Source organism: Oryzias melastigma, linkage group LG2 (genome assembly GCF_002922805.2).
Source record: "Oryzias melastigma strain HK-1 linkage group LG2, ASM292280v2, whole genome shotgun sequence".
NCBI classification, from domain to species: domain Eukaryota; kingdom Metazoa; phylum Chordata; class Actinopteri; order Beloniformes; family Adrianichthyidae; genus Oryzias; species Oryzias melastigma.
Window position 1 is genome coordinate 15,142,147 of NC_050513.1, and position 13,122 is coordinate 15,155,268.

The 13,122-nt window shown below is 36.1% G+C and overlaps 2 protein-coding genes across 4 annotated transcripts in view; one reads left to right on the forward strand and one right to left on the reverse strand.

Annotated features, from left to right (window-relative positions):
* The window catches only part of nhej1 (nonhomologous end-joining factor 1), a 31,442-nt gene extending 25,207 nt beyond the window's left edge, over positions 1-6,235 (reverse strand). The window contains exons 1-4 of one of the 3 annotated variants that reach the window (XM_024289201.2): positions 6,107-6,235; positions 2,305-2,404; positions 493-926; positions 274-412 (exon numbers count right to left, since the gene is read on the reverse strand). In XM_024289201.2, coding sequence (XP_024144969.1) covers positions 274-412; positions 493-891 — 538 coding nt within the window. In that variant the 5' untranslated portion in view covers positions 892-926; positions 2,305-2,404; positions 6,107-6,235. Of the gene's footprint in view, positions 1-273; positions 413-492; positions 927-2,304; positions 2,405-2,739; positions 2,988-6,106 lie in introns of those variants that run through there. The other 2 variants (XM_024289200.2, XM_024289203.2) reach the window with 2 other exon arrangements.
* Positions 3,374-10,692, forward strand: LOC112156821 (tyrosyl-DNA phosphodiesterase 2). Its single transcript, XM_036215031.1, has 7 exons — positions 3,374-3,392; positions 5,901-5,990; positions 6,059-6,178; positions 7,676-7,770; positions 7,830-7,948; positions 8,019-8,189; positions 10,043-10,692. Exons 2-7 carry the CDS (start codon positions 5,926-5,928, stop codon positions 10,298-10,300), a joined length of 828 nt encoding a protein of 275 aa, XP_036070924.1. The 5' UTR covers positions 3,374-3,392; positions 5,901-5,925; the 3' UTR covers positions 10,301-10,692.
* The last annotated feature ends 2,430 nt before the right edge of the window (positions 10,693-13,122 follow it).

Here is a 13,122-nt window from a genome sequence, read left to right on the forward strand (position 1 = left end):
ATATAGTTTTTTTCTTAGGATCACTACTTTTTTTATATATTTATTTATTTACTTGTTTTCAATATCGTTTTGTTTGCTTTTTTAGGATCACCACTTTCAATAATATTTTTTTGTACTTGTTTTCAGTCTAGATTTTTTTTTCTTTTTTTAGGGTCACCACTTTTTAAAAAAAAAAATTACTTGTTTTCAACATAATTTTTAGACTACAAATTCAGGTTTTGTGTCACATAATCCTGGTGTGTGATTAAGTGACACTCAGAGATGATGTCATACCTCTGCTGAGTGTGGCTCCGTTCTCCTTATAGTCCTGGATCTCTGCGTCCTTCCTCACCAGCAGACCTCCCAGCTGCTCCACCTGCCACTGCAAGAGGCAGCTCATGGCCAGCAGGGGGCGCACCAGCTGGGCACACACCTGAAATGCATCAAAAATTTATGTAAAAGAAAAAAAGAGGTCATAAGAGCTTCATATAATAAGTAGAATTCTGTTCCCACCAAAGAGACAGGAGCTGGACTGCAGTGGAACTCCCAGTGGAAGGGAAGCCCCGCCAGCTCGCTCTTCAGCCTCATGACGAGGCCGCCCGCCTCCAGTCGGGTCACCGAGATCGTCGCCCCTCCCTCAGCTTCGCTGTCGCCCCCCAACAGGCAGGGCTGCGCCACCTCGCACAGGTGGGAGAAGAAGGCCGCGACCGACGCTCGCAGACGCCGGTTCAGCTCCTGCGCTCGGCTCTGGATGGCCGCCGCGTCCATCGTCTCCTCCCACGCGCAGCGCGTGTCCGTCAGCAGGACGCGGTAGGACGCCTCGCCGAACCAGCTTTTGGCCAGAAGCTGGCACCCGCCGATACGGACGGGGATCCAGGGCCGATGGAGGAGGACATCCTCGGAGGAGTCCATCACTACGGAGGGGGCGGGGCTTCAGAGGACAGATGCTGGGAGACACATGTTTACATCACAAAATTCAAATCCTACAAATTACTTCTGTTGAATTTCTATTTAGATATACACTCTGATGAAAATTGTGTTTTTACCATGTTCTTGTAACATTTTTCTGTCAAAGAAGGACATAAATTAAGATCAAAATCACATTTCGAGTATTTTTTTTAATTAAATCGTGAATCAGAAGCAGACAAATAGATCCATGACCATCTTTGGGTTACTTTATGTTTTCTGTAGTACACAGCATTCAAAAAATGTGTCAAATTGTTTTACTTTGGTGAACTATGAAGCTGCACTGCTTGATGGATTGCTAAAGCATTGTGGGTAATGCTGGCAGAAACTTGACTGTAGTACTACATATAGAACAAAAAAAAGTACTGTTTTGTATTTTATGCATTGAGAGCTACAGTCGATAAAGCTTAACTAATCTGTCATATTACACTCTTAAAAAGAGGATTATTGCTGAGAAAACACAGTTTACTAGAAAAACTTCCCATCAACCCCTCCTGCGTCTTCGCCCCTCTAGGGATTCTGGGTAGTGTAGTCACATCTCATTCCCAAAGGATTTCAATAAGACCTACAACAGACATCAACGTCCAGGACCTCAAGGAGGTACCCTCATATTGCTAAAAAAAATAAATAAATAAAAAAATCACTGTGTTTTATTGTGAAAAATTTGTTATTTTTTGAAAATTAAACAGATTCTCTCCTGTGTCTTGGCATAACCTCCTGCAAGAATTGATGCGGCTCGTGCAGCAAAATATACCAGCCTCCAGTCAAGGATGTCAGGCGCCATCTTTTCTGCAGCCAGGTCCTCTCGACTGTTTTGCATCACTATAATCCAGTGCAACTTAAAATAATTGCATTTTATGACACTCTGATGTGTGTTTTTTATATTTTTTACAGTTGTTTTTTCTAACATTTTCTTTATTTTGTTGTAATATTGCATTTCCTTAGTTTTCATAAATTATTTTTAGCTATTAATTTTATATTTGGGTTATGAGGCTTTTATTTCTTAATTTTACACATTTTATGTCCACTATTAGTAAAATAGACCATTAACATTGAAATGTTTTTTGTTAATGTTAATAGTATTTATTAAAAATTTAATTTTTTTAAGCAGGAGGATGATTGCAGATGTTTTTAATAGGTCCAACACATTCTCATTCAACAAAGGTTAGTCACTAAAATGATAAGTCTTCATGGAAGCCTCCAAAATAAAAGCATTCTAAAGATAACTTATCAAAATAAAGGTTCGGGGCTGTGAGCTGCAATAACGTGGAGAAAGTATGAATTAGTTGTTGTTTTGGTGAGTTGATTCCAGTCAGCATCAACCCGAACCCGCCGTGTCATTTTTCTTTAATCACTCACCAGAAAGGAATCCAAAGTTTGCGCTCAGTTCTGGATCAGCCGCCTTTTATAGCCGCCGCATAATCACCAGCCTGCAGACCGCGGCGGCAGCTCCTGTTTTCTGGGAAATTAAAAAAATGTTAGGGACTCTATAAAGAAAGCTAAGTCACGCCAACTCGGAAGTCAAAAACAAACAAAACGAGTTACTTTAGGACTACAAAAAGGTTTACAGACTCAGGCTTTTTTGAGGGAGATCCGGCTGTAGACACTAAACACCCTCGCCAAACTTAGCTGTAAAATCCGCAACTTTTAGATTTCTAACTCTTTTTTTTAAATAAAACAAATTAGACTGCGATTTTTTATATGAAATAAAGTAAATAAGAAATATCCTTCAATTCGGGCACGATTTCACTCATCGTTTAAACAGAATGAAACCACAATGCTCCCTTTTCTCACCTGAGTTTAAAACAAAAGTAGCATTAGCTTAAAACTAGCTATTTGTCCGCCGTCTTTTAGCATAAAAACGTAGTTGCCGTCTTACCTAAAAATGCGATAAAAGTGTCAAACGGAGGAACAATTGGATAAAATCAAAGAAAATGTGCGTGCATGGTTTAAATAAAACTCAAAACGCGTCTAAAAACAGTTTGGCCGTAGCCGGTTGTTGACACTCGTATTTTGGTCCGACGCCGACGTGCAACATGGACGCTGAAATAAGGTTCCGCCTGACATTTCATGTTTAATGCTAACGCTAATTTTCTCCAAACGGATATCTCCGCATTAAATTTGCGGTTATATTTGAATTAAGGTCATTAATCCTTTATTGTAATAATTAGGACATATTTGACGGTTCAGTGAAACAATAACTGACATTTTTTTATTGAAATTATGATACAAACACACACATAAGGACACGAAACACAAACAAAATATGTAATGAGTTATATTCCTTGTTACAAAGTTACTGACACTTATCACTATGATTGTTAAACTTAAAATAAAATGGTTAGTGACTTCTATCAATTAACGTGGAGTTAAAATCTTATAGTTTTTTTTGGCTGCTTCCTGTAGGGGTCACCACAGCATATCATTTGGATCCATCCAGCCCAGAGGTCTGCAACCTGAGGGTCTATTGTGGCTTTGAAGAAAACTTCTAAATTAATTTATGCTTAGATTTTTGTCATGTCAGATAGGCCTTACTGATTAAAATGTTAGTAAAAGGTTTAATCTACTGTCAACGTGGTTTATAATCATATTGCATTTACTTGAATAGATTTATAAAATAATTTAGATGTTACACTAATGATGTTGTGTTTTTATTCTGTATTAAAATAAGAAAAAGGATGAAGGAACACAAAAGTCATTATAAAAGATATACATGATATTACAGCAACCAAACTTCATTAGGTAATTAGGTTCTAAAAATGTATTTGGATTGTTTTTTAAGTTGTAATTTTACAATAAGTACCTTTTTATGAATAAAGTTGATTTGATGAGTATAGGATTGTAATTTGCTGTCCTTGACATATTCTAACAACTGACAGGCACGTTTGTCTTTCATATTTTTATTTTATTTTATTTAACATTTTTTAAGAAGAGGAGGACGCTTCATGTGAGTTGAAAAGCAAGTCACTTGACTAAAAGTTTAAGGAGGGACCAGTAATAGGAGGGACTCACCAAATCGCCAGAAAACTCACTTGAAAAATTCACTCCATAGTATTTTATTAATTATAATTTTTAATATAATACATATACTTGAGTATTCATGAAAACATATATTCACAATACCAGCTGCAGAGGCCCTCAAACCTCGACTGGATCCTTTCTGTGTGGAGTTTGCATGTTCTCCCCGTACGTGTACGGGTTTCCTCCCACATATCCAACATCATTGATTATTTGGGGAATCTAAATTAAATAAGTGTGTGACCCTGCAACAGACTGGCGACCTGTCTAGGGTGTACTCTGCCCTTACCCAAAAGCAGCTGGGATAGGCTCCAGCAACCCAGAAATTGGTTATGATACTACAAGAAGAATTTTCTATACTTTTATATTATTTTATGTTTCGGGCCGGAACTAATAACTAATTAATCGCAAACTGGAAAAAATTAATCGCGATTAATCGCTTTTTTTTTGTCTCAGTATTTGCTGACTACTTATTATTTGTGAATAATCACAATATAAAATCACACACAAAACACTACATTTAGAACGTTTATTTTTAATTATTGCTGTCAATCGATAACAAAAAAAAAATCTGATTAATCTGAGTTTTGTGTAGGGCTTAGTCACGATTAATCCCAATGTTTTACCAGGTAAAATTTATTTGTACAATATGGCACCGGACCACGGATCAAATCAAGTCCGCTTTTTGTGAAAAAGTGGTTTTAAACCACAAAAATAGCAAAAACGAAGTAATAAAAAACGATCGAATATTTATTTCTTTTGTAAGTGATCATGGTATAAGCAGGAAAATACTCGATGAAATGTTTTAACGCACGCCGTGGAAGCCTGAACCACCGACTTAAAGCGAAGTACTGTTTCTTTGATTACTTTTCAATAATACAAATTAACACGTTAATTCCTTTTTATTAATCGCATATATTAATGTACGCAGCCCTGATTATGTTACACGTTCATACCTTTTTTATTACTTATTATTACGCACGGGCTGCACGGTGGCGCAAGTGGTTAGCGCTCTCGCCTCACAGCGAGAAGGCCCCGGTTCGACTCCCGGCTGGGACCTTTCTGTGTGGAGTTTGCATGTTCTCCCCGTGCATGCGTGGGTTTTCACCGGGGACTCCGGCTTCCTCCCACCGTCCAAAAACATGCTTCATAGGTTAACTGGTGACTCTAAATTGCCCCTAGGTGTGAATGTGAGAGTGGATGTGTGAGTGATTGCGGCCCTGCGACAGACTGGCGTCCTGTCCAGGGTGTACCCCGCCTTCGCCCTTCAGTAGCCGGGATAGGCTCCGGCACCCCCGCGACCCCGAAAGGGAAGCAGCGGTCAAGAAGATGGATGGATGGATTATTACGCACATGGAGCTCCAGACCAGTTCGAACCAGTCTGGGGAAACTTCCACGACCTAATCAGTACTTTTCTTCTGAAAAGCATAACCATAAATTACTTTGATGGAAGGAACAGGATTACCGACATAGACGTAGGTTTGGTAAAGACGTCCATTGAAGGTATTCTGTCATAACTTTGGCCTAAAGCCACAAACAGGACCCACCTCGAGGACTAAATCTGTGGAGTCCATTTTATGAGGTTTTGTCTTTGCATGGCGACAATCCTGTACGACTCTGGTCCAACTTTCTCATTAAAAGGACTAAATTCCAATTGAATTTTTTGGTCACCATCTTCCTCATCGACGAGCACACCAGAGGTTACCAGAGGCTTACTCATGATAGATAAATTTACAGAACAATGCTGTTAAAAGAGAGAAAGATTGTATAAATATCTAACATAAAGCTAATTTTAGCACTGATATCTACAGACCTTTTATCCATCAAATCTTAGACTATACAAAACAGTCTTATGAGTCACACGGAACAACATGTTGATTATTGGAAATAGAAACTGATGTGCCACGCCCTGAAATGTGTCCGCACTTGTATCTAAGGAACCACCTGTCAGACTGTAAAGAAATGGAGGGAGAGGAAGAACCGTGCAGCTCTGCAAACACCAGCCAGCTGAAAGCTCCTGTGGAGAGGTAACTGTGGCGGCGCTGTGTGAGTGTGTGTCTGCTGGAAATGTTGAGGAAGCTGCTGCCGTTCACAGGAAAGAAAAAACAAGCGTTCAAGAAGACGACAAACTGTCCCTCCTCACCTGGAACATCGATGGACTGGATGGCGAGGAGCAGCCCGAGAGAGCCCGAGGTCTCTGCTCCTACATCCAAGAGTGAGTCCATCCTTCTTATACATGCTCCCAAATATCCAGAGGAATTTAGGCCATTTATTTACCAGTAGTAAATAAATGTCTTAGATCAGGGGTGTCAAACTAAGTCGCACAAAGGGTCAAATTCCAAAACACACCTTAGGTCACCGGCGGAACAGGGTAAACATTTATTGAACAATCTAAAACTACATTTTTTAAACTTAACTTTTTAACATAATTATTATCTAGAAGTATAGCATTATCTGCAATAATGCTAGTGTGAATGCTGGAAGCTGAATTTGGCTGCTGAAGATGCTAGTGCTGATAGCTGAAGATGCTGAAATTGATAGCTGAAAATGCTGAAGCTGATAGCTGAAATCACTGATGCTATAACCCAACTAAAATATCAGCTAAATGCCAAATTAGCTTAAAAAACAACAGCAACAACAAATTTAGGTTAGCCAAAACAGCTAACATGTAGCTGAAGAAAATAGCTAAACTTCAAAATAAAAAAGAAAAATTGAGGAAAAAAGACTAAATTAGCTAAAGCAGCTAGCATGTAGATGAAAAAATAGCTAAACTTCAAAACAACCTAAAAAATCTAAAAAAGCCCAAAATAGCCAGAACAGCTAACGTGTAAATATTAGCCTAACTCCAAAACAGCCTAAAAATTTTACAAAGAAAAGCCTAAATTAGCCAAAACAACTAGCATGTAGCTGAAATATTTGCTAAACACCAAATTAGCCTAAAAAAGGTAAAAAAGAAAGCTTAGGTTAGCCAAAACAAATAATATGTAGCTGAAAAATAGCTAAACTTAAATTAAAAAAATAATTGCGAGAAAAAAAGTCTAAATTAACCAAAACAGCTAGCATTTGGCTAAAAAAAATAGCTAAACTTCAAAATATCCTCAAAATATCCAATTTAGCCAAAATGGCTTGCATGTAAATATTAGCCAAACTCCAAAACAGCCTAAAAAATTTTATAAAGAAAATTAGCCAAAACAGCTAGCAAGTAGCTGAAATATTTGTTAAACACCAAATTAGCCTAAAAAACTTTTTTTTAAAAAAAGCGTAGGTTAGCCAAAACCGCTAGCATGTAGTTGAAATATTAGCTAAACTCCAAAATAGCTTAAAAAAAACGTTAAAAAAAAGCTTAGGTTAGCCAAAACCGCTAGCATGTAGCTGAAATATTTGCTAAATTCCAAAATAGCCTTAGTAAATGCCAAAAAAAAGTCCAAAAAGCTAGCAGAATGCCCATTTTTAAAACTTTAAAAAACAAACTTTCTAACCTAATTATGAATAATAAACAGACAGGAATATTATTCCAGATTAAATCAACTGAAACCTTAAATAACTTTAATATTTTACTCTCCATTTAAATATATTTTTCCAAGTTAGAAATAAGCATTAGATAACATCGGGTCATTAGTAACAATGAAATAAAATGACCTGGAGGGCCGGATAGAATTACCCAGAGGGCCGGATCCGGCCCCCGGGCCTTGACTTTGACATGTGTGTCCAGATACTCTCCAGATGTGGTCCTTCTTCAAGAGATGATCCAGCCGTACGTCCGCTTCATCCACAAACGTCTGGCCACCGACTACACCTTCATTGAGGGTACGAGCGAACAGAACAGGAAGTTACCAGCAGTGTGTTGACTGCGTTTGTGCTGACAGGTGGTGAGGGCAGTTACTTCACCGCGATGCTGCTGAAGAAGACTCGACTCACACTGTTGGACAGCAAGATCTTTCCTTTTCGGAACTCTCGCATGGGGAGGAACCTGCTATTTGCTTGGGTCTGTGCAGAAATGACTCTATTGTGCGACTGCTGTGCAAGTGTGGTGACTTCATGTGTGTTGTGTACAGGCGATGTTCCGGGGTCAGAAGGTCTGTTTGATGACTTCCCACTTTGAGAGCTGTAAAGCTAACTCAGAGGAGCGAGTGAGGCAGTTCAAAGCGGTAATAAAACGGATGAGCATGGCTCCTGATGACGTCACAGTGCTGTTTGGAGGAGACACCAACCTGCGGGACTATGAGGTTTGAGCTTTCTTTGCAACTTCATCAGCAAAAGTCAAGCATGTTTTCCAGTCCAGTGGTGCAGCAGGTGTTTTAGACTCCTGTAAACCGAGATTCCTGAGCCAATTTTGGCTTTTTTTTGTCCCTTCCTTTTTGGTTCTTTTGCTTTAAATTAAGATGCAAACGCTTAAGTTAAAAAAAAAAAAAAAAAAAGGATGTATTTTATTTTGAAAGAAACCTGTTTGTACTGCTGTCTAAAGTAAAAGAAATTAAATATTTTTCTATATACTAAAAAAATTATACTGCTATAATTCAAATATTGTAAATAATTAAAAGCTAAATTTCATAAATAAAAGGTCTAATTACTTCAAAAACCTTTTAGAAATTCAATTATTCCGACCAATGAAGTGGGATTTTACAGATCTCAGAAAGAAACTGACCCAAGCATATGAGGTCAAATTAACATCAGCTTAAAATGAATCAAATCGGACCAAATTTAAGTCAAATTGAACATCTAAAATCAAGTTAAACTGAATAAAATCATTTAGAAGAAATCCAACTTTCCTAATACAAAGTGTTTTTCATAAATTGTGCAGCTTTAAGCACTTTTGCAGTTAAAAACCAAAACAGACACAGAAATTAAAACAAAAAAAAAATGTACCAAACCTTTACTTTTGAATCATTTACTGAACTTTTTCCTGTCTACAGCTACTATTCATAATATAGTTCAATCGTAATCAAGAAAAGCACATTTGTTTAAAAAAAAAGAAGGTTTTTCTAACCTTGTATGTTGTTTCTACAGTGAAACACGGTGGTAGGAGTATCATGTGACGGTGAAATCAGGGGCGGAGCTTCAAGCATAAAGTTTTGGTCCCTACTTTTCGCCAATTTTTGAATCAATACTAGTGTCTTTTTTGGTGAAGATGAAAAAGTCACTTTCCTTAGTATTGTCCTCTGCTGTTCCCATCTTCCCTCTAATGGTAAATGTTGAATCCCAGCTACTGGGTGACATTAAGAATATTATTAGTTACATCATCAGGGTTGACAAATGGAGATTTTTCAGATGGATCAAATAAATATATAAGTAAGTAAAGAGTTTGATTTATTTTGTTTTCCATTAAAAAAAAAAAATTAAGACTTGTACTTCCTCTCTTAGCCAGTAGGGGCTGTCTCCAAAAAAATTTGGTTTTGTATTGACTTCCAGCATATAGAAAGAAGTACAAATACAACATCTCATTTACAACCTTAAAATATCAGCTAAATGCCACATTAGCTTAAAAAAACAACAGCAACAACAAATTTAGGTTAGCCAAAACAGCTAACATGTAGCTAAAATAGCTAAACTTCAAAACATCCAAAAAACTCCAAAACAGAAGCCTAAATTAGCCAAATAGGCTAGCATGTCGCTGAAGAAAATAGCTAAACTTCAAAATATATAAAAAAAACTGAGGAAAAAAGACCAAATTAGCCAAAGCAGCTAGCAAGTAGATGAAATAATAGCTAAACTTCAAAACATCCTAAAAAATCTAAAAAAGCCCAAAATAGCCAGAACAGCTAACGTGTAACTATTAGCCTAACTCCAAAACAGCCTAAAAAATGTAAAAAGAAAAGCCTAAATTAGCCGAAACAACTAGCATGTAGCTGAAATATTTGCTAAACACCAAATTAGCCTAAAAAACGTAAAAAAAAGAAAGCTTAGGTTAGCCAAAACAGCTAATATGTAGCTGAAAAATAGCTAAACTTAAAAATATTTTTAAAAAATTGCGAGGAAAAAAAGTCTAAATTAACCAGAACAGCTAGCATGTAGCTGAAAAAAATATCTTAACTTCCACATATCCATGCCTGAGGACATCACAGAGGCTTTTTCGCTGTAGGTCGCCACAGTGGAAATTCCTGAGAGTATCTGTGACCTGTGGGAGCGGCTGGGAGAGCCAGAGAAGTGTCGCTACACCTGGGACACCTGGGCCAACACCAACAAGGAGATGCGCTTCAAGGCCCGCTGTCGCTTTGACCGCGTGTACCTGCGGCGGGCTGAGCCCCACAGCATGACTCTGGTGGGGCTGGAGAAGCTCAGGTGTGGGCGGTTCACCAGCGACCATTGGGGAATCTACTGCACGTTCTCTCTTAAGTAAAAGGTGTCTGCATTGTCCCTCTGTACACAAACTTTTATGCAGCCTTTTATCTCATTCATGATTGGTTAATCTGACTGATTAGGGTGGAGTTTGTACGGAAATCTAAAAGTTTGGTTTAGTTTAGTATGTGGTTGAATTTGTGGCACCAATTTAATACATTTGTGGCACCTTATATTTATTTATAAATATAATTCATATAAATAAAGTTAAGCTTCTAATACAGGAGGAGTTTATACAAATATACACCTCGTGTTTGAAAAGATTCATAACCCAGGGGTCTTCAACCTGCGGCTCTAGAGCCACATGTGGCTCTTTTATTCCTCCTTGGTGGCTCTCTGGGTGAAGAAAAATAAAATATTAAAATTAAAAAATGTGGAGATTGGCTATTATTTTAGCAACATGCTAACATTTTTGTCTAATTTGTTATCTACTGGGGGGGCGGGGGGGTTAGGCTAATTTAAAGTTTAGCTTCTGTTCTAGCAACAAACATTTTTTTACAAATTTAGTTTACTGATGAATTTTATGCTAATTTGGGGTTAAGCTAATAATTTAGCAACATGCGGATGTTCTTGGCTAATTTGTTATCTACTTAAGTTTTTAGTGGATCATTTAGAATTTAGTTTCTATTTCAGAACAAGGCTAACTTTTTTGAGTAATTTAGTTTACTGAGGAATTTTAGGCCTTTTAGGAGTTCAGCTAGTAATTAAGCAATGAGCTAGCTTTTTTTTGGCTAATTTGGCCTCTACTGAAATTTTTTATGCTAATTTGGAGTTAAGCTGTTATTTTAGCAACACGCTAAAATTTTTGGCTAATTTGTTATCTTCTGGGGTTTTTAGGCTAATTTAAAGTTTAGATTTGGTTTTGGCAACAGACAAACATTTTTTATGAATTTAGTTTACTGATGAATTTTATGCTAATTTCGAGTTAAGCTAATATTTTATCAATATGCTAACATTTTTGGCTAATTTGTTATCTACTTGAGATTTTAGGCTATTTTAGTGTTTTTGGCTGATTTAATTTACTGCGGAATGTTATGCCAATTTGAAGTTCAGCTAGTAATTAGGCAACGAGCTAGCTTTTTTGCTAATTTGACATCTGCTAAAGGTAAAAGGTAAAAACGTTTAAAAAATCAAATTTTGAGAAATGCTAGTTTCTTTTTATATTTTTGATTTTGTTCGTGCAAAAAAACAGACATAATTCATATTTACAAGAAAAGTGCAAAAAAAAAAAAAAAGATGGTCATAAATGCAAATCCAAATTTCCTAAATGCTTAAGTAAGACCATATGGCTCCTTCTAGGTTTTGATCAGTAGATAACAAGCCCTAATGACTCTTTTACTGTTAAAGGTTGCCGAACTCTGCCCTATTGTAACAGTTAAATATGTCAAACACGAGGCTCTAGCTCTCATCTGTTTGCTCCGCTTCCAGACAAAAATAATAATAATAAAAAAAAGAAAGTTAACTCTTTTTGCTTGAGAAAAAAACTGTGCAAACAACAATACAGACATTACAGACAAGTACCAGTCAAAGACAGAATGTGCTTCATGGTTAAGGGCAGTAATTGACAGTTTACAGGATTTACTGGTGGACTCAGACTTCAACTTTAACTGCCACATTAAATCTAATCTAGAATGGTGTCAGCATTTTTGAGGTCTTAAAAGAATGCGAGTTAAAGATATGATGGATTTAATGTGCAACCTTGACCTGTAGAGCATCCTAATTATGTTACAGCCTTTTTTAGTGGATAATTAGTGTATGAAAGCTGGGTGTATTTTTTTTCTCTGCCATAGTCTTTAAAATTTTATTTAAATTATAATCAGTTTTAACTATGATTTATTGTGTATTTACCATCCAAATTGTGATTTATTACTGTTTTGTTTTATTTTATTTTTGTAAAGCACTTCAACTTTGACCATGTGAATGAATTCCTGTACAGCCACACTAGCTTGGATGTTTTTTTTTTCAGCACGAAAAGAAGAATTTACTAATTTTTCTAGTAATTTCTAAAAAAAAAAAAAAAGAAAAAAAATCACAAACAGAAACTTTTAAATTATTGACATAACAAATTTTTTGAAAGTTATGCTAAAAGCAAAGAAGCAAATATACGGAGCCCCTAAAGGGATATCGAAGTAAAAAAAAAACAAGTTGAAGTAAAAAAGCAATTCATTGTCCAAAAGTTGAAGTAAAAAAAAAAAAAAGTTTTCTGGTTATTATCCTGTGCGCACCAGTTACTAACCAGAAAACTTTTTTTTATTTTTTTTATTTACTTTAATTAATAACTGGTGCGCACAAGGTAGTAATTGATTTTTTGAATTCATTTTTCCAAAAATTACAGTTAAATAGAAAAAAAAAATGGTTACTAACTGATGCACACCGGATAGTAACCAGATTTTTTTTGTTTACTTCAATTTTTGGGTTAAAAACTTTTTTTCTCTTCAATTTTTTTATTTCTATGTCCCGTCAGGGGCTCCGTACCAAACAAACTGAAGGAAATAGATTTTTTTTTTTTTTTTTTTTTTTTAGTCGCTCATTTTGAAATTAATCAAATTAGAAGTTACAAATGTAAAACAACATAAAAAGCACTTTTTTAAAAACAATGTACAAATATAACTTATCAAAATAACATTGTGTATTTTATATTAAAGATTTTTGAACCAGTTGAAATTAGAATAAAGACTATATTTTCTCCTAAAAAGTAGCTTTTATTGTGACAAATATTGACCTATATGTAAAGGGAATGTTTAGCCTATATTTAAATAGATATAAATTTACAAAACTTTGTTTTTTATACCTTTTAAAAAATCGTGCATGCTAGCCCTTTAA

Excerpts from the sequence above, each read along its gene's own strand:
- LOC112156821 (XM_036215031.1), top strand. The coding sequence starts at position 5,926 with ATGGAGGGAGAGGAAGAACCGTGCAGCTCTGCAAACACCAGCCAGCTG. Across the intron at positions 5,991-6,058 it reads CTGAAAGCTCCTGTGGAGAG|GAAAGAAAAAACAAGCGTTC; the intron begins GTAACTGTGGCG and ends TGCCGTTCACAG. Across the intron at positions 7,949-8,018 it reads GGAACCTGCTATTTGCTTGG|GCGATGTTCCGGGGTCAGAA; the intron begins GTCTGTGCAGAA and ends TGTTGTGTACAG.